General features: G+C 35.3%; 2 protein-coding genes across 2 annotated transcripts; one reads left to right on the top strand and one right to left on the bottom strand.

Moving 5' to 3' along the window:
• Positions 1-1,179: 1,179 nt before the first annotated feature.
• Positions 1,180-16,854, bottom strand: LOC142972556 (ubiquitin-protein ligase E3B). The gene is made up of 19 exons (XM_076113777.1): positions 16,452-16,854; positions 15,891-16,133; positions 14,221-14,473; positions 13,105-13,293; positions 12,485-12,676; positions 11,913-12,238; positions 11,517-11,641; positions 10,954-11,125; positions 10,474-10,592; positions 9,964-10,136; positions 9,729-9,809; positions 9,008-9,206; positions 8,518-8,681; positions 7,874-8,020; positions 7,618-7,733; positions 7,291-7,420; positions 6,865-7,029; positions 6,563-6,674; positions 1,180-6,300 (listed from the first exon to the last, which is right to left on the bottom strand). Exons 1-19 carry the CDS (start codon positions 16,610-16,612, stop codon positions 6,128-6,130), a joined length of 3,240 nt encoding a protein of 1,079 aa, XP_075969892.1. The 5' UTR covers positions 16,613-16,854; the 3' UTR covers positions 1,180-6,127.
• A 264-nt stretch (positions 16,855-17,118) lies between these two features.
• LOC142972555 (bromodomain-containing protein 8-like) lies at positions 17,119-20,058 on the top strand. Its single transcript, XM_076113775.1, has one exon. It carries the CDS (start codon positions 17,255-17,257, stop codon positions 19,715-19,717), a length of 2,463 nt encoding a protein of 820 aa, XP_075969890.1. The 5' UTR covers positions 17,119-17,254; the 3' UTR covers positions 19,718-20,058.
• The last annotated feature ends 1,960 nt before the right edge of the window (positions 20,059-22,018 follow it).

Genomic DNA, 22,018 nt, shown 5'->3' with positions numbered 1-22,018 from the left:
GACAGAAAATAACAATGGCGGCGACGCGCTGAACAGCTGTGCTTGTTCAAATCGTCAATATTGTGCTTTGTTTGTTTTATTTTTCTTTGTTTTTGAAATTATTTGTTTTATTTATTTTCTTGTAAATTAATATGAATATTCTTCTTATTATTATAAGTATACAAGAAACAACATTTTAGTTAAGTACGCGCTGTTTTGGTAGATGGCGTTAACCGTTCTGACATGACAAGTGACAAGTATGCAGTGTTGTCGTTTATTAAAAAGCAAAAAGTTTTAAACTATTAGAAAAAGTTTAAATGTTAGTTTTGCTAGTTTTGTTTAATTACAGGTCAATTACCTCTGAAAATCAGGAGAGGTCTTTTTATAAAGTTATTACCTACCTCTACCCAAATTAGAGTACCTGTTGGACAAAATGATTCAGAAAATATACAAACATTCAAGTAGTAAGTATTTTACCGGGAATTGTTTCCGTACTTTACGTTTCTATTTGCTTCCTGCTGCGTATCAGTGTAGGAAAAAATTTACCATATATGTAATTAAGTGCTAATAGATAAAAATGAATAATCAAAATGTATGTAGGTACCTACGCGCATAACTTTTGAGCAACTAAACCAAATTTGATAAATCTTTTTATATTGCGTTTGTCACTGTCGGGACAAGGATGGGATAAAAAAATGAGTTGGAATGTAATTAACGGGATTAAATTGTACTATAACTAGATGAAGTTCGGCCAGTCTGCTAGTTAACATTAAAATCTTTTTGACTCCTAAAAATATTTGAGTAGGACAGCAACTCATTACTCCACATTTCTAATTAGAAAACTGAGAATTACAGTACTTTATTAGAGTTATTAAGAATTCATGAAGCCGAGATTTTTTTCTTGTTCACAATAATGGATGCAGCCTGTCTACTTTTTGTGGAATACACAAATACTATTTCCGTTGGGAAATCTAACCCACTTCGTTAGTGTTATAACAGTTTAGAGACGTGATTACCACCTTAAATACTGCGCCACTGGCATGTTCGATTATTTTGTGCTATCCTTTTTACAGATATCTTGGCGACGCCATCCTGATTTCATGTTACTTCAGCCATCTCGGTCATTGCACCCCAATCATAGAAGTACTAGCGTGACATTATAAAGACACTCCAATAAAAGGGTTTAATAAAAGACCTCAATAATAAATATCAATTATTTTATCACAGAGAATCACATTGTGTTATACAACATATTTACGTGGCTAGTACAAAATATCCCTTACAATGATCCATGTCTATGCATATATTAGTAAATACTTAAAAGATTTCAAGTAAAATGGAAACACTACTACAAAATACTATCTTTGTTCAAGTTCTGTATATCAACTACAAAAATAACAGGCGTTTTCTCCAAAGCATTACTGACTACATTTTGGCCTCGAGATTTTTGCAGTTGACGCTCATGTACACTGGCTTGAAAATACTTGAAATTAATTAAAAGTAACATGGAATAACTACCACAAGAGGAAAGGGCATTTCATACTATTTCATTGAAGATGACTGTCGCAAAACTTAACCAATGACATTTAACGCACACTGAAATATGAAAAGGAATAAACGACTATTACAAGTTAATATGACCAGCCATATTTCAATAACATTAGTCGTATTTTGCACTTATACTTTGTGCTTTACGTCGGAATTTTATCTTCGTGCTTTTAGTGTCATATCTTAGTCAGTACTAGGGTAGGTTTATGCTACACGTACTTTACATGGCACGCGCGGCACGCCCACATGATCCTTCCTCTTGTGTTAGTGAATCCGTGAAAAGTAACAACAAAATATAAATTTTATGAGATAAAATATTCAGTTATATAGACTACAGACGTATAATTACAACACAGGGACACGAAACTATGTTAATATTGCAAAGTATTACTATTGAAGATATAATAATGTGATATAATATAATGGAAACTAGTTGATAGTGCTTAAGGTGAAGGATGTATAGACACAAAATAAAAGTAGCAACAGGTATCAACACAGCCTGAGTGATCTAAACATGAATCTTTAATAATTAAAAATGATTGTTGCACTGAAACTTAATTCTGTTATTTGAGTTTCTTGTCATATTGTATAGTTGTCTCTATAAATCATGTCATAATTATGAGTGAATGAGACAGAATGACGAATATACAAACACAAATAACCAAGAGAAGTGTCACCATAAGATTTTCGTTCTTGTGCGGCTTGCTATTGATAGCTGTTATAGATTTAAATCCAATAGTAAAACTACGATGTTTAATAAATACAACTTAGTTCATAATTTTGAACTAATTAACATTAAAGAATAACAGCACTTTTACTTTGTGTCCAAACCAAGAACAAATGTACTTTAGAAATAAAAAAAGCTAGTTCGAATATGAAATTCTTAGGGCCAGTTTCACCGTTCATATTTAAGTATCAGATAACCTATCTGCTAAATAAAATGACAGCAAATATATAAAAAATACTGCTTAATAGAGATGACGACTATTTTATTTTTTTTGGTTTTTTTTTTTATAATCTGCCAGATAGACAAAAAAAAATTCTCGTCATTTCTATTTTCCACTGATAAGTTATCTAATAGATATTTAGAAATAGTGAAACTGGGCCTTAAGATTTTTATTTCAATAATGTGGAAAAAGAGCCAAGTTTTGTACTGTACATAAATAGGGTAAATAAATATTATAAAATCAATATTATTATGTACAATAAACTAACAGTTATTGTCTATATACACTTATTCATACATTGGACTGGACTGGAGTAGAATTCACTTTAGATACCAATTTACATCGTGAATACGGCATTCTAGTTACAGTAGAGTATACTTCGGCATGCTTCGTAAATATTGGGATTCCATCGGCTTTCGACTAGCACAAAACAAATACTGGTCGTAAATTAAAAACTTTAAAATTGGAGATATTTTTGCCAAAAAAAAACATATTTTGCCTTGAATAGATGAAAGCTGGTGTATGGTGTGTTGCTAAAAATCCGACGAATCAAAATTTATTCGAAAATAATAACGAAACATAAACAGATTTTTCTCTTTTGGAGTCTTTGATTTCCCGAACGTTTCCGAAGGCAGCCGACATCCACGGTTAAATTCGCTACTGTATCGAGATCTATGTTACAAACATACATTCCTCTAATATGTTATAGATAATTCGTATCAGTAATTTAGGCATTGTATACACACACACGCACTTAAACATAGGCCTTATTTCAGGTAAATTAATATACGACCCGAAATATACTGGCCACCCCAATACAAATACTTTTGTGTTACAAATTATATTATATCCAGCGAAAGTTATAAAAGGCAAAAAATAGAGAATTGGAATTCTTAAAAAAACGTGCCAATAATCTACTTCAGTAAGGAACAGTTCTAGATCTGCTAAATTTGAGTTTTCGATAACATCAAATGATACTTTTCACCAGTTATTTCTGAACTTCAGTAGCACTATACTAAAGATTAATTTATAACTGTGGGTAAATGATTCAGAACGATCGTAAGTTACTTTGATGGTTTTAATAAGTGTTATGTAATGTTTCTACTATTTCTTTATATCTTACTATTGCACATAGGCCACCTCGAAACACTCAAACTCAATGATGTTTCAACAACTCTCACTGGATAAATGGAGCTCGAAACATACTATGTGTACATACATTCTATTAGACATTTAGTTTATTACTGAGCCTCGTTAGCTACAATTTTATAATGAAAATAAAGAAAAAATCCTTCATACAACTGAGACACTAAGCTAGACGTTTGTAGTATGTTTCGTAGCTACTGAAACTGTAACTAGATCTATTACAAAAATCTAAACACTAATCCATATAAAAGTGCTAGTGCATTAAGTTACTGGCCTGAACTGAAACCCTGATGTTATACAAAAAACACATTAACTTCCAAGCTAAATCCTACCACCTCAAACATAATCGCTTAAAAAGTATATTCCGTCTCTTTCTAAACTACTGAGAGGGAAAGAGATGATGCTTTTTAAGTGGTTAAGTTTGGGCGTTTACATATAAAGGAATTTACAATACATTTTTGTATTAGTTATAATACAGACTTATATTTCTTAACAGTTGGTCTTTCCAATGTCAGACTTAACACCGACTTTTCTGTGAGATCTTGAACAGTTTACAAAACTGACAACTCGACTTTAGAGCGTTTTTACACGAAGCACATTAGAAACGTATAAACATGTATTTTGATTACGACTACCTAATGACCGTACACTAAAAAATCTCTTCATATTTGGAGCGCTTGAATTTCATGTATGTATGTTATAGCGACAGATATACTTTTGAGCGCCATTTAAAACTAAGCGATATCTCAATATACGGTCATATCAGCCACACAAGCAAAATGACAACTTGACAAGTGCTTGTAAGACTGTTTGCACTCGTACGAATATATTATATTAGTCGAGCGTACACGTGTACATGTTTATACGCTTCAAAATGCTTTGTGTTACTACTCTTCCAATTCTCAAAGGTATTGTCGATCACCAGAATAATTTCAAGCAAACACACATATCATTTAAATATTCGTAGTTTGTTTTATTAAAAGAATTGTGAGTAATATTTATTTATTGTTAGTTGATGCTTTGGCAATTGTGGATTTATTTACCTTTTCTTAACGTCTGCTACACGAGACAATATAATTGTGACCCCACAACGTATCTTGGGTTGTAATCAATAGTCAGATCGATCGAAAACTAACGATTAATATTACCTAATCTACTATTGTTGATTGATCGGGGACCAATCGCTTGCTATAGTACACTAAATGTAAAAATACAGACAAGGATGTAGAAAATGGGCACAAAATAAATAGTCATTTGTATCAGACGCTAAGTAAAAAGGCTTTAAATAAGTGTAATGTAATATGCATATTCAGTGAATGATCACCCTGTAACAGTCAATTGGCCTCATCTCTAAAAATGAGACGAAGACCATACATTCTCTAGCCAAGTGTGGATTTTACATTAAAACATTTAGGGCCAGTCTCATGACTTACGTTTAAATGTCGGTTAACCTATCCGAGAGATAGTCACATCTAATTCGTCTGGTATGTTAACCAATACATAAGCATATGTCGTGAAACCGGGGCTTATTATAAGTGCTGTGCACCCACACATTTGCAAATATAAAAAATGCGTGACAAAAAACTCGTATTTAAGCATTTAATGGTGAAACTATACTCAGTTATTTGTATTTGTAAGTTATCAAATTATCTATTTCTGTCTTATATAATTGTATATGAATTAAGACATCTTTTTCTTCAACCGACGATTGCATGTGATAAATCTTAACGGGCGGTGTGCAGTGGTATCTATGTAAAACAAGGTGTGTATTGTTATATTTATACGCCACCGATGTTGGCGAAAGAAATAAACCTTATTAAGACAGTATAATGAATTCTCAAATACAAATAACTAAGTAAAATCTAACCATAATGTGAGTATTTAGTACCTGTAAATATGCTGATAAATATGGCTTTATCGTTAAGACCTGCTTCTTTAGATCTAAAACTTAGTTAGTTATGATCCATTTAAAATAATTTTATTTTTGGTAATAAATTTCGTAATCACTGGCAATGATTACGCAGGATTGCCAGACAATAAAGTCATTCGTGATGTTTCACACTGAATTCCATTTTATCCAAAAAAAAGAACTTGATTCTAATTTAAACTAAACTCGGTTTATTTGATTTTACGCATACTTTAAACATCTGACAATCCTACATTACGTTTCATCCAATAACTCAATCACAAAGATCAGTTACTTAAGCCCATATTTCATTCGACATTATGTCCCTTCATAATCATTGCATTGTAGGTAGGAAGACTTCAACTAAGCCTAACCAGAATTTAAAAAAGTCTCTAATTATAATTATTTTAATGTCATTACTCATCTTTATAATCAATGGCCGATTCCGATTAAGAATATTTAAAAAGAGACTTATTAACTGAAAGCAGTTGAATAGAACACTAAGCTTAAGTTACGTTAAGTCTTTGTAACTGAGTTAAAACCACATTTTTCACAATAATCCTTTGGAATATAACTCAAATAAGTAAATAATTCCTAGTATTTAAGAGAGTTCAAATCCAGTGTTACTATTGACGGCATACCGTAGTTTGTCGCGTAGTGTGCTACGTTTCTGATAGTTCGGTAGTTTTAGTAGGTTGAAGCAAGTGGACGATGTCGGTAAACGGTTGAGCGGGTCCTTCTTTCTTATTGTGAAGAAACCTCGGATTACACTACCTGGAATTGGAAATTTGAAGGTTATTTATTATTGTTTTGTTTATTTTTATTCATATCTTTATTTTGAATTTTCATCAAAATGGTTGCATGTTTAACCAACTATACATAAGATTGTTCAAACTCAGGGTGAAGTCCTGCAAGGGACATGAGTAAAATTTTAACATTTTTGAATTGATTATTACTTTAAGTCGAGTTCTAACAAATTTTATGGAATATACATACTAAGAAAGTAAATGTGAAAAATATGTGGTTTATTACTTACCTATTGTGTCCCCAGTATCTTCATCATCACCAACTTCAACGCATCGAATAGAAAACGGTGGTTTGAGGTGAGCAAACCCAAGTACAGGCGGCTTGGAGCATGAAGTCACAAACTGAAAATAACAATGTAAAGTTATTCTAGAACTGTATCAGAGAAAACTAACTCTGTAACTTGTAAATAAACGATATAACGTGACACAATATTTCAAAAGTGAAGATCGGGCGTGTCTCGTCGGTGTCGGTTTATAGCGTCGCGTCGCACTGTCATAATACAATTTAGTCTTTTAAGTTCTACCCTTATACCTTAAGGAACATGGCTCGCTCGTGCTCGGTGAAGTCTCTCTGCAGCACGTCCCACAGCCAGCACACGACGCGGTGCGAGTCGTGGAACCCGCCGTAGTACTGCGTGTGGCGCCGCAGGTCGCGCAGGTCCAGTGGCACGTTGTCGCCGCTTATTAGACGTTGCAGCTGAAAAAAGAGAACAATGATTAAATACCGACATTTGGATGGCAAAAAATATCTTTACTTTCTACCCGAATATTGGTCGCAAGACACGAATGCAGTCTTATGACCCAACAAAGAAAATCGTATACCTAACGCGAAAATAAAGAAGTCTAAAAATCCGCAGAATAAGTAACCTGGCTGGAATCAAAGTGACAGACGCAGTGGTCCAATAATTGCTTCCTTTCATTTTATGATTCAAGGTATTGGTAGGTTCATAAATCTCACCTCTGGTGTAGAGAATAGTGAAAGCCATTCAGGGTTGATTATAGTTCTGAATCCTTTGATAAACGCGTTCGTCTGATCTTTGATCTGAGTGTGCATTCTGAAGTGGGCCATCAAATGGATATAATTGATTCTGAAAAATTAAAGAAACATTTGAGTTTAAATAATAGATATTTTTTAAAATTTGCGGTTTCTACACATAATACTAATTCGAGCGAGACGAAGAGTCGGGCTGCAAGTAAGGTATTTGTATTCTTTAAAATTCAATGCGCAAAAACAATGTGCATAAAATTATAGAATTACCAGCATTGTTGTTACTTTTCTACTTACTTATTTTCATTAGTGACTGGGACTGCTTTACCCCCGGGAACGAGTTCATGTGTTACTATTTCTCCAAGTCTTTCTTCGTCCACCGAAAACGTCAGTTCTAGTGATGATATATCGCCCTGAAAGACGAATATTATTAGCAGATCCAGACATAGTCTTGTCAAAAGTTTTTTTTACATCATCTATCAATGAACTGAATTTTAACTTAATTGATCAATAACCACAAAAGCTTTGATGCTTTTGTCGAATCAAGGCTTACTTGAAAATGTTTGATATAAGTGAGACTCCTGTACAGGTCGCGGTCCAGTGAGGGTAGTTCATCAATCCAGCTGTACAACGCCTGTTGCGTCTGACCCAACACTTGAGACAAGAAGAACGATGCGAACGGCACGTCCACTACGATGCCCTGTTGACGATAATAAATAAGGTAATTCGGCGGTTTTAGGCGTATTCGCTGTCGATTTAAATGTCGACTCATCCATATTATAATATACTATAATATTATAAATGCGAAAGTAACTCTGTCTGTCTGTTACTCAATCCCGCCTAAACTACTGAACCAATTTCCATGAAAGACACCCGAGAAAGGACATAGGCTACTTTTTACACCGGGAAAATGACGCATTCCCATGGGAAAATTCAGGTGGCGGACAAGGTCGCGGGTAGAAGCTAGTAATATAATATTTAAGTTTGGTAATAAATTTATCAGATATTTGTCAAACAGCGGTGAAATTTACGGCTATAAGTGTATCTTTGACTATAGTCTAATAAATAGCTATTTACGCAATTGTACGTATACACTCGTATACGCTCAATTAGTTGACATTTTGCTTCTAGGTTATATTTAGATACGTCTTGAATATGTAAATTAATAAACATATTTAAACAAGTTAATTTTTGTACCTCATACACAGCCTTGCCAAGCATCCTTCCTATGAATTCAAACAGTTGCAGGTGGTTCTCTTGTAAGCATGATGTAGGTGACGGGTACAAGCGCTCTTCACTCGTTACTCTGAACAGATTCAGAGATGGATCGAACACTCGTTTTATTGTTTCTTCAAGGAATTCTGTGGAAGAAACGTTATTTGAGTTTGCAAAGCCTGAAATATTTGGTACTGGTAAATTATTGAATAAAGTGTATTTTTGAACACTGAATAATATTAATCATTTAAAATGGTGTTTCTGCTTTTGGGTTCTTTTAATTTAATTTGTTTGTATGTTTTATGACATTAAGTAGCGCATTGAACATGTCATAAAGCTTGATCAAATAAAATTTTATATTCTTGTAGTAAGTTGCGTATTTCAAAATCTCTGACTACAGATTTATACAAATATACCTGGGAAAAATCGAGGTTTTAGGTCAAAGAACAAGTTTTTAAAGATTTATACAAACCTTTGAAGACCCCGTCCTGGTCGATGCCGGCCTCGTCCAGCCCCTGCTCGTTGATGAAGCGCACCCGGACACAACCCTTGAGCGCCCGCGACGGCAGCGCGGCCAGCTGGCGGTAGCCGTCCTCCACGAGGCGCGCGCGCCGCACCGTCACCAGCGTCGAGCGCCCGCCGCACGCGCGCTCCGTCAGACCCAGCACCACCTGACAACATACATAAACATTTATAACAAACAGTGGGCCAGGCCTAAACCTATTTCAGTTCTAATAGTATGGTTTTCTACTACTATCGGTAACGATATTAACGATAATTTCATCATGAACCTTAGCATATTCTGCAGAACCTGTTTAAATGTCATAATCCATACTAATATTATAAATGTGAAAGTAACTCAAGTCTGTCTGTTACTCAATCACGCCTAAACTACTGAACCAATTAGCATGAAATTTGGTATGGAGATATTTTGATACCCGAGAAAGTACATAGGCTACTTTTTACCCCGGGAAAATGACGATTATTAGGAAAATTAAGGTGGCGGACGAAGTCGCGGGTAAAAGCTAATTTTAAATACGTGGGCACTTGAAAATATCTACTGTAAGAAATCATATCAAAGGATTGCGATAAGCGTCTGGAGAAGTTTAAAAGGCGGAGCATAGATGTTCAGCTCTAATTAGACATCATGAACTCTGGAAAAATATTATTTAGTAACGTATGTTTAACATTACCTTTTCATCAGCGACTGCTCTTCTGAATAATCTGACTCGCTCTCCGTGAGCTATCATATGAGGTGTCTTCTGCACCAATACCTAAAAACAAATAATAAATTATCTAAATAAAATTAAAACATATCTCTTGCTAAGCTACACAATTTGCAATCAAAACGCAAGATCACTTTAAAATTTAAAATGTTCAATTAGTTCTTACACATTTTATAACAAGAAAGATAAAGTAACAACTAACTTGTTGAGGTTTCTTCCCTTTCTCTAGATCGTGTATGAACTGTCCCTCTCGTATCTCCCTCACGAGCCAGTGGTTGGCGGGCGTGTAGGAACGTCGACAGTCCCGGCGGTACAACACCAGCAGTAGCGTGTGTAGCGAACTGAACAGCTCGTTGCTTTGGATTGTTTTGAGATCTGTGATATAATAGTTTGTAAGTAAGGTACACAGTTCCATATAAGAGTTGACGTTAGGCAGGAGAACGGTTGTAAAAATATCTGTGAAATACCCTATGCAGTAAGCTTTTAAGAGAAACATGTTGTGCCGACCCCCAGGCCCCGTGAGATAGAGTCAAGAAATAGTTAGTAGGGTACAAATCACAAAAAAACATATTGTTTTGAAATATTGATCGTACTGTTTATGTGAAAAGTTATATCTTGAATCGAATCTTGATTTTAAGGATATAAATTAAGCCGAACAAATCCAAAGGCAAAGGCTTCAAAAAAATGTAAAAGGGAACTTATTATTGCTTACCAAACAACTGTCCCATAATGGACTTATAAACAAACATGTTGAGGAACTGTGACATGTTGATAAAGTCTTGCAACTTGAACGGATTCTGTTGCTCATACATTTCCATATCATCTAATATCCTGGAAAAAATCATGAATCAATTGTGGCACGATAATTTTGTAGGAAAACGCTTTAAGATCAAAATTCAGGCTTAATAATAATTATGTTTAAAAATCTAACAGAAATATTTTTTGCGTTGATCCATAAAAAAGTGGGTTATAAAGCGAGCGAGAAATCGGTAACAGCGAGTAGAAACGGGCATTTATAAAAAGAAAAGTTTTCTACGTAAACCCTTTTGTTCCCTATCCCTTAATTTTTGTCTCCAAGCGACATGGGCAATACTAAATCATATAGGCACATATACAATATATACAAACGTTAAACTAACTCACATAGGGACACACAAAAAAATAAAATAATATTTTAAAAATCCGAACTTACGTAACATAATGCGTCATACAATCAGCAAAGAGGATCAACATTTGGAACTCGGGCGCCGAAGTCTTCGTGTTAACAGCTAAGAGATCAAGGAACGACTTCAGACCACAGTTTGGTCCCAGCGTGCAGAGAAACTGCCACAACGAGTATAGGATCTCGTCTTGATTACATAAACCTGGGAAAAATAATAATATATAAAAAAAAAAACACTTAATCCGTATGCCCGTGTTGAGCTAAGCAAATATTATAGTATGGAGACAACACTTTACACTACAGTGCATAGTTTTATATGGTAAATATGGTAAACGAATGACAAATAGTTATTTTAAGAAACAAGCGTTTCTTAAAAACGCTCTGTAAAGATTAAGCTTAAAGATTTTTTTATTCGTTTTTGATATCATACGAATTTAGGTTTGAGAAAACTATAACTGGAATTTGTTGATCTTTTTTCAATGTAAAATTGTCAATAATGTAAAATACGTCAGTTCTCAATAATATTTTTTTTAATCAATAATTTTATGTCTCTGTAAATAGTGATGTAAGAAGAGAACATGGAGGTTACTAACCTGTAAGTATATCAAGTTTGACTTGCGTCATAGTCTGTAAGGCCGTGTGGTACATAGAACATATTAGTGCGGCCTTAGTACTGTCGGGAGATCCTAGTTTCCTATAGTTTTTATTTGAATTTGATCTGCAACAAACACAAGAGAAATCATTAAATAAAGCGGGCCAGGCCACAAAACTTCTTAATGTATGCAAAAAAAAAGGCAATTAAAATATTTCCGAGTTAAGCAAATTTAAAAGAGTCCCATTACGGGAACGGTTGGGAAAGGAAAAACAGATATTGTTATATAGATTACTAAATATGATTAATCGTATTTTTTTACTGTATCCAAAAGGCATATTAACAGTTACAGCAGCTTTTCTGATAGAGTAAAAACTTTTTATTATTCCATACATACCTATTAGTTCTAGCCTCAATAGCTCTTCTAATAATCGCAGCGGGATTATTACTCTGCACGGGCGTGGACGGCTGCGAGGGTCCCGCACCTTCTTCCCCAGTAACCCCAGCATCTATCATCTCTTTCAGTGGCATTGCTAATAACTTCTTCAACATCGGAGCACCCCATAACAAAGACAACTGGTTGCGGAGATTGCCCATCGCAGGGGGGAGGTATACGTCGAAGCTTTGAGAGAACCACCCGAGTATAGGGTGCCAGTTGCTCAGGTTGCCTTTTTTGCAAACCACGTATTGTTGGCAAGAGTCTAGGAAACGTGTAACTACCAGCTGAAAAGAGAAGATATAATGATTACACGTCAAAACTCAAAATTATTCTCATTTTGATTCTACACGTTTACATACAGGCGTGCACGTTGTATACGTGTACGTATTAGCCTTTGCCACTTTTACACAATATTATTGACATTAAAGTCAAGTTTTTTTTAAACAGTCTTAATCATAAACACTTTAAGGAACAGACATTATACCAACAAACATCTTAATGTATAGGCAATGTAATAAAACCTAACTTACCACAAAAGTAGGATGATAAGTGTCAGGCTGTGCATACTCTCGCTCAGAGTGGGCCATCTGTATAAGGTTGGCGAGCAAACAGAGCGCGTAGTTGCCTTCTAGCGTGTTGAACACGATGCGCATGTTCTGATCCGTGCTCAAGAACTCGAGGCATTTGTCGAACATCGAGTATGAGCGGAACGATGATACAGACTGCAAAATATAAGACATACATTTTATTTGTTAGGTACTAAGTACGGTGTTATGCCAAAAAACTATCTAAGCGACTCCATTCAAACGTTATTTGAATTAAACAACTTCATCCGAATACGAAGACTGCTTTTAGTAGACTGACAAACTTTAAGTTAAAATGAAAAAGAATCGGTATTCAGAAAATCACTCATTAAATTAAACAATAAATAACAAGTAAATGAAAAACATAAAGCAGATCTATGCATCTTAACGGGATTTAAAAAATATATGGAAAAACTCGCATTTGCCTGCGACTTCGTCCGCGTGAAAAGATGTCCCGGGGTAAAAAGTTTCTTTGCATTTATCCACGTTATAAGCTATCAGTGTCGTAAGAGTCACAAAGTTTTGCATTTATAATATAAGTGGGATATTGTTCAAAAACTACATACCTCAGGCGATATCTGCTGCATATGATACAACAACGTGGGCACCGACAGTATCTGTATAATGTACATGGTGAGGAGTTTCTCCGAGAACTGCGCGGAGACCAGCGGCCGCAGTGATAGAGAGACTATCGCCGTTAGAGATATCGTCTTCAAGTACACCTTCTCGCGACATAAGCCGCGGAGTAAGAGAGACTGGAACAATTAAATACATTGATTAAATTTTTGGATAAATATGAGAGAACTTTAGTAATTTAAAGATTAACGAATGCTTATGGAATTAATAATACTCAAATATATTTTTTTCATAGGGTACGTTTCCACGGTGCTAGGCAGAGAGGAGCGGACTGCGAACCAAATAATCACGATTCTCGAAATTTCCACTTGGCGTCAGTGGAAAGTGTCATTAGTCAAATTGAAGTTCGCTACACTCTGGTGGAAACGCACTTATCGTTAATTTGACTTGAATCGTATATTGTATGTAGCTATACAAAGATGAATTTTAAATAAAAAACTGAATAGTTATAGTACTAAAATGCACTGAGACATCTAGCTGCATGAATGAAAGTTTTAATATGTTGATATCCCATAACAATCATGTTATGGTACCGAATTTAGAAATTACATTGTATTTTCTCTAGCAGCACTCATAAACAATCTTAATATTTATTACATCCAGTAGCAAAGCAAATTGTTTACTATTTATACAAGCATAAGATTTATCTGTGTATAAATCTTTGGTATGTTTTCATGCAACATTGTAGATGCACTTACAGTAATTTATGCACTTAAATGTATTACACATTGCTATTTGGAAACATGTGTTGCGATTGCAAATAGTAGTAGATATTTGGCAATTACATAGCGTTATTGCACCCATTTACTGCTTTGTCGACCACATTTTACAGACTATTTTGTCTGCTTATAATTTTATGTTTAAATTATGTCTATTATGAGCTTTTAAATATTTCCAAGCTTATCAGATATTGATATTTATAATATTATTATGCATTAATTAAAATCGGGTGTTTTGTGAAACAAAATAGCTCAATTTCATTGATATTTAGATTGCTCTAAAAATCGTATAGACTTAGCAATTATTTAATAAATATATTATCTCACCTTCAGTGTCAAATAATATCCTTTATGGAACAGCGAACCCATGACATTAGCACATAACTGCTGCATGCCTCCTCGCAATTTATCAAAGTTCTTCAACCGTGTTAGTGCCCAAGTGTTGGTAGCGGTGAACGCAACCAATGTATGTAAGTGTATGAGTATGCTCTGCATGTCTAGAGGTGACTCCGGCTTCAACTCTTCGAGGTATAGACAGCATTTGTACAGGAGATCTTTGATGTGCGCTATCCATCGGAGACTGGAAATAAAAAAAAATTCTTGACAACCTGAGGACTATTTACTAGGTTTTAAAAGAGGTAATTATCAATATTCTACATAATATGTGACTGTATTTAAATTGTTACTGCAGTATACAAACAGGAAATAAGATTTAAATAATTTGATCATATTGTAGGTATTGTACCAAGTGGAGTTCTTTAGTCTCTGCCTACACCTACGCCTTTGATGTATATATTTATGTGTAATCATCACATTAAATAAGGTATATAGCTTAGCAGCAGCAACACACTAGTTAGGCATTGCTACATTTTGAATACCGCCCATAATATATGACTCAACATCTCATCTTACATCTTAATTATGACATTCACACTTAATGAACAGAGCTAACATGCTGAACAAAAACATCACTTTAGAGTACAACCATGTAAATATTACACACACCTATTAATAGATCATACATACATTCAAATGAACTAGTGAAAACATCTTACTAATATTCTTCTAAAGAACATAGTGGGTTTTTATGGAATACCATTACACATAGATTTATAAAATCACCCAGTTTCCCACAGGGCTTGGCAAAGCCCAAAGACTGTGCCTTACAAATACAATATTAAATCTTATTTACTATACATTAATTTATTTCATTTGAACTGCATAGACTCAAGATTTTTGGTTTAAAAAGTCTGTGGTGTTAGCCTTATGCCGCAGAACAAGACAATTTTTTGTTACCACATTAGGAAACTAATGTTTTCTCTTAATGCTTAATGAAGCAAAAATCCAAATGAATATTGTAATCTCAATTAATTAATGTAAATGAAATGTTCACTACAACATTAAGTAACTGTTCTTTAGGTAATCCTCAAGAGAGGGTGAATAGTGAATAATACTTTCACCTTACAACACACAGTGAATGAGTAAATATAAATGTTTTTAAAACAGCAAATTAGCAATGTTTATAGAACCACTCAGTTTCTAATCATTAATATAAATTAGTATGAAACCTTAATTTAACAAAGGCTATAAAAACTTGTTCAATGAGAAAAAATAACACTCCTTGACTTTATACATTGTACTGAACCAATTGAGTTGTCAATTGATTGTAATTTAAAATTTATTGCATACCTATTGGTGCTTATTTTCTCACTTAAAACCTATTGAAGAGTAAGTATTAGTTCAAAATTATAATTGAATGTCAATATTGCTATAGATATTTGAATAAATTAATTTATCATTAATTGTAGGGATCAAACAATATTATGTTCTATGGTCTTTACCCATAGGAACAAGATTGATTTTGATCCATATTTCTCTTCACCCTCAGTGTGTCACTGCTGGGCAAGGGTCTCTCCTCCCAAAATTGTTTTATGCAAATGTTTATATGATGATAATGGAAAAAAAAAATAATATAATAATAAATTAATATTGCTTACCTGTATTCCTTATTTAAAAACACTCCAACATAAGACAGTTTCACAGACTCTGAGTGTAGACTCTGCACAATATATTTACATAATTTCTCAAATCTCTTCCTGTCTCTCTTTTGTTTGAACACCAGAAAGAGACGGCAAGTCACTTTGTAGACATCTAGAGCTGGTATCAGTTCTATTTGCTGAGGAGGTTCTTCTTGTGAACCATGGGTTGTGGTTTCAGGGAGGAGTTGGTCAAAATCATTGCTGGAAATTGTAAACAATATTATATATATTTCAAGTGAACCATTGAAACAAGCAGATATGTTTCTCAAATAAAATTTCATTTTTTTGAATTGTGTCTCTTCACTGAATACTGAGATTCCTAGATATATAGAGTAAGAAATAAATAGTAAATTATTCATTGTTAATAACAGGAATATTGTGTCTGTACTCTATACGGTGTCTATGTAAACAAACTAAGGATACATTATTGAAAATACCATTAACACCGTGGGATCCTAGATTTTTATCTGCACACGACTAAATTGCGTTAAATACTCAAAATATTAGTGTACAACTCACATAATAAGCTTAACGAATCTCTGCCTTGCAAGCCACCCTCGAACTACTGCCTGTATCTTAACAGCCGACTGTTCCCGTTTTTTCTCCAACGCCCTCTCTTCACGGGCCGCCTTAGTCTGCTCCAGGAACGTATCCTTACTCGTTGAAGACTTGGAAAACATCTTCAACCTCTTCTATTGCACTCAATACAAATATATTGCTTTGTTTCCCTTTTTGGTTCAGCTGTCAGGACATTAGACTGTCCCGATACATGTTTACTGCGAAATTATCATGTTGTAAGCATTGCAGTCGATAAAAAGCACTCTATAACCAACTGTTCAAATCATTTTAACGAATGAATAACAATTGATTTTATTAGATTTACGATTTATTTTAGAGAAGCCCTTCGGGTAGAAAATTGTTATTTTGACATTTCTATTTAGTGTTACCATTATTACTAATGTTTATTTTCGTAGTAGGTAGGCTTAAAAATGTAACTGGTATCATAATGTTTGCTGCTGTAACTTATAATAAATTGATGGCTATTAAATGCAACCTGTTTTATATCTGTAGTTTAAGATAAAATTGTTGCATATCATAAAGTAACGTCTAGAGGTAAAGTAGCCCGATTGTTTTGCCGCACTGCAGTGTATGTTAGCACTTCATTTATAATCTGTGACTTCAACTGTCAAATAATCTGTTCGTTGTTTTTTCGGGTTGTGTATTATTTGTTTCACTGCATAATTACATAAAATACCCAATAGTTAGGTTTAAAATGACATAATTATTTGCATAATTAGAGTGTAAGACAAAATAACATCAAAATGAGTTCGATACAAGAGCGATTACAGCTCAAAAGAGTGCCTCTTGATACATGGAACGTCAGAGAGCAGCTTTGTTTGGCTTCGGCTGTGGTGCGAAGTGGGGACCAAAACTGGATGTCAGTTTCTCGGGCATTGAAAACAATAGGCGAACCAAACAGGCCGCCCGACTGGTATTCACAAAAGAGTTGCGCTGCACAATATGGTGCGCTCCTTGAACATGTTGAGACTCCAAAACGTAAGAAACGTAGTTCAGAAGGTGCGGTGGAAACTCCACAGGAAAGTATCTTGAAAAGATTGACCCAAGAGCGTATTGTTGAGATACAGAAAACATTAGCAGAGATGAATCAACAATATGAGCAATTGAAGAATGAAATAACTGAAGTGCGGAATCCAGCTACTTCTGAAGATCGTTTAAGAGAAGTATGGGCGAGTATCGAAGCTCGAAATAGAGCTAGGGAGAGGGAGGCAGCAAGACGGGCTGCATGGTTGAAAGAGAGAGATGAAAGACGGGCTCGTGCTGACCGTGCATGGAGGCCACCACAATCACAAACTCCTACTCCGCACTCTCCTATAACACCTACTACTCCAGTACCACCTGCATCTCCTTTACTGACTTCACTATTGAAATCATCCCCTGTGGTTACCACCCCTCAGCATATTTCACATCCAGCCAATGTTGTAGAAACTGTATCACCTTCAGTGACGGCACCAACACTATCAATGCTATTGGAGAAGTCTGCAGTATCTGGAGCCAGTCAACATGAGAGCAAACATGCTGCAATTGAACATATCAAAAGCCAACTGGTGCAAATAGAACAACAACTAAAAGCCAATACTCCACCTGCAGTTCTACCTACTCCACTGCCACCACAACCAGCACCTGTACAACCACTAGACATAGATGATATTGACGACATTGAGATAAAAGCTGAAGATGTTTATGCCTTCAGTGATATTGACATTCACATACCTCCTGTGACAACAATGCACAAAACCAACACTCGAACTGCTGAAAAAATATCAAGGAGAGATGATTCAGAAGTTCCACTTATTGAAGTCTCTGAACCTGTGCCGGTGAATGTTGAAGAGCATGTTATAAAACAGGAGCCACAGCCAGCTCCAATGGAAACTGTTGAGGAAGAGGTTGTGCCTGAACTAACTGAACCAATGCCTGAAGAAAAAGTTCAACCACCTACTCAACCACCAGCAACAATAACTAAAGAATTCACACCAGAAACTGAAGTGAGGATTGCTTTCCCTGAAGTTAAGTTTCCAACAACAGAGATTAAAGTTATTCAACCTGAGAATCAGAAGATTAAAGAAGAAGTCAAGGAAGTGGAGACTCCACCAGAACCAGATAATATTGAGGAGGAGGTAGTAGAGGAACCAGCAGAAATTGAGCAAGAAGAGGTAGTTCAACCTGATGAAACCTCTGCAGAGGACAAGGTTGAGGATGAGTCAGAACCATCTCAGGAAGCTACATCTGTGGAGGAAGTGGTTGAAGACATGGAAGCACCTCCTACTACTACTGAGGAAAATACCATGTCAGAATCTGTCACTGAAGAGGAACAGGACAGTCAAGAAAGAGTTGTGGTTGAGCCTCCAATTTCAGCAGAAGAGGAAGTGGCGTCATTCCCTGAAACGGCACACGCTCCAACAGACAGCATAGAGCATAAGCTTGAAATTATGGAGAAAGGAGAAGAAATAATTGAACATAAGGTTGTTGAGGATATTAGGAGAGGAGAAGATGAATCAGAGGATTCCATTCCTCTGAAAGAAATGATGAGAGCAGAAGCTCATGCAATGATGCCAGTTACGGCGGATTCGGAGGTCAAAGAGGAAAGGGAAAAGACAGACGTTGACGACACTCATACGGAAACTGATGATGATACGCCTATGGAGCTGAGTCGCGAGGAAGAAAAGGAAGGGAAGAAGAGGAGAGATTACTCGCGCAAGAAGAAGCCTGATTCAAGAACATGTTCAGGTTCCGAGAGCGCGGCAGAGGCGAGCGCGCCCGAGTCACCGAGCGCGAACGACGCTGAGCGTCAACATCGCCTGTGGAAAAAGTCCGTCATGCTCGTGTACAGCAGGCTGTGTGCTCACAAGTATGCTTCGTTATTCCTCCGCCCAATTAGCGACGAAGAGGCGCCCGGATACAGTTTGGTGGTGAAACGACCTATGGATTTAACAACAATTAGAAAGAACATTGATTCAGGCGTTATAAGAACCACAGCACAGTTCCAACGCGATATACTTTTAATGTTATCTAATGCCCTTATGTACAACAGTAGTGAGCATAGTGTCTATACTATGGCTAAAGAGATGCATGAGGAGGCTTTGGGTCAACTTGGAATGTTGCTCGCGGCTCAGGCACACGCCGGACTAGTGGAATCAACACCCGCAAGGCGTAAACGTCGTCGCGACCACCCGCCGAGGCCTAGCACACACAAACGACACCACTGATCACTAGATGTCGCTGTCCTAAATACAGTACAATTACTTGAATAGGGTGCCTGACTACAGGTTTCTAACAGTTGGATGAGACCCATAATATTTCCCATAATATGAGTACATACATACAAGAAAAATATAATTCATTATAATAATTGTTTGTGTCTAAATAATCAATAGACTCGTACTTTTTGAATGTCTGTAATCTGCAATGCAAAGATTTTTAACTTTGTGAACATTTCTTAGAAAGATTCACACGAAAAAAGGGTGTTTTACATAATATATAATGTAGTGATATGAATATCAAAACGATGTATTGGTAAACAAATAAAGCCTGATTTTTAATGACTTGAGTTGGTGTGTTTTATATAACGACTTTTTTCTAATACCTTTTTTAGTTTCTGAGATTACCTACTGCCTACTAACATATACAAAACTTACAAAACACCGGGGACATTTAGAGATAGTAGCAGGGGCATGTTATTACAAAAAATTATTATCAATACCTACATAAAACTAATATTATTATTATTTATTACAATTTATTCGTCTGTGTTATCTATATATGGCGAGATAATAGTATAGATTTAACGATTTTATAATTGCATGAAATACATTTTCTTTTTTTTATTCTCAGCCTTCGTCTTATAGTTCGTTTCGTTAATTTAACGAATTTTAATTCGAGGTAATGATACTAGATGGCGTGAGCCGTCGAACGCTCCGTTTATAAGTTATGCTTTGAGATTATGCTTTCCGTACTGCAGTTATAAATGAACTGCCTGTCACCGTTTATTATATATCAGCTTTATAATATTATAGATACGAGATACGAGAATTACTATTCGCTGATTTTTTTATATTCATGGATCAGTGCTCAAACTAAGAAGTAATATAAAAGCGTAACTAAAAGCACTTTATTTATGACTAGCTGACCCGCGCAACTTCGCTTGCGACACATAAGAGAGAATGGGCCAAAAATTTCCCCGTTTTTGTAACATTTTTCGTTGCTTCTCCGCTCGTATTGGTCGTAGCGTGATGAAATATAGCCTATAGCCTTCCTCGATAAATGGACTATCTAACACTGAAAGAATTTTTCAAATCGGACTGGTAGTTCCTGAGATTAGCGCGTTCAAACAAACTCTTCAGCTTTATAATATTAGTATAGTATAGATAAAAATCGAATCGTTGACTTCTTTATCAGCAAACTTATACTCGAAAGCCAGGACCACATAGCCTAACTAATTATAATAAATCTATATGAAATATCGAAATAGACTAGAAATTACAATTGAGTCATTGTTAAATACCTATGTTATTTAGAGCTTTAGACTTCTGTGGTTAATACGAATTACTCTAATTAGTTATCTATTGATTCATGCATTTCACACACTTTTAATCCACAAATCCCGCATTTCGTCACACATTAATCATTTCTGCGAATAAAACGCTCCTCTAATCACGGCCTAGGGGTGTGGGAACTTATCACTAAAGCTTACAAGCTTGTCACACGGTTAGCTATGCAATTAGTCAGCCAAGCGTTCCTATAAGTCATTATCTAGGCACGTTCACTGATTAAGTGTAAGTACCCTTCCGGTGATTAGTGAGTAAGCGAATACCTCCCATTGTGCTGTTTGATAGCGCAACAATGCTTGTACAATCTGATAAGTGATAAGAGTTGCTCATACGATTATGTCATGAGAATTTGTTAAGCAGTATGTTGGACGCTACAAAAGCTTTTAGGTCTAATGAGATAAAGAATGAAATGGCTATCGGTATATTATATTTTCGCTTCATAATATATGGAACCAGTGTATTTGATCATGATACCCTACAAATAAAAACATCCGCCGAAATTGTTTTGTTTTGATTTCCAGAAACCCGGTCCTTATTAGATGCAGTTACCTTATATATTAACATGAAATTAATTGAATAACTCAATCAAACTATAAATACCTATCGTTTTGATTTCAAATAGTCTCGTAAGATGCAGAAAAGCCTAATTTAGGAAACAGGTCCGCAGAGTCGCCCCGATTTACACCCCTAATAGTTTTTAAGCCTTTCTTATAAAAATGTTTACCTACCTAAGTATACACCGTATAATTAGATACTTATCATTTTCCTGTAAAGCTATTAAGCTCTATTAACGAGTAGTATTATTAATTCACTACAGTCTACGCGACACAGCTGGTTAGTGTTGCAAAATTATGGCTTTCTTATCTGTAGATCTCATCTATAAATTACACGATCCTAGCAGTGAAAAAGTCCACTAATTATTTCTACCAGTACTAATTAGCTGTAGGTACTTAGTTTTTG

This window comes from Anticarsia gemmatalis, chromosome 4 (assembly GCF_050436995.1).
Source record: "Anticarsia gemmatalis isolate Benzon Research Colony breed Stoneville strain chromosome 4, ilAntGemm2 primary, whole genome shotgun sequence".
NCBI lineage: Eukaryota > Metazoa > Arthropoda > Insecta > Lepidoptera > Erebidae > Anticarsia > Anticarsia gemmatalis.
This window is presented reverse-complemented; position numbering and strand designations above follow the sequence as displayed.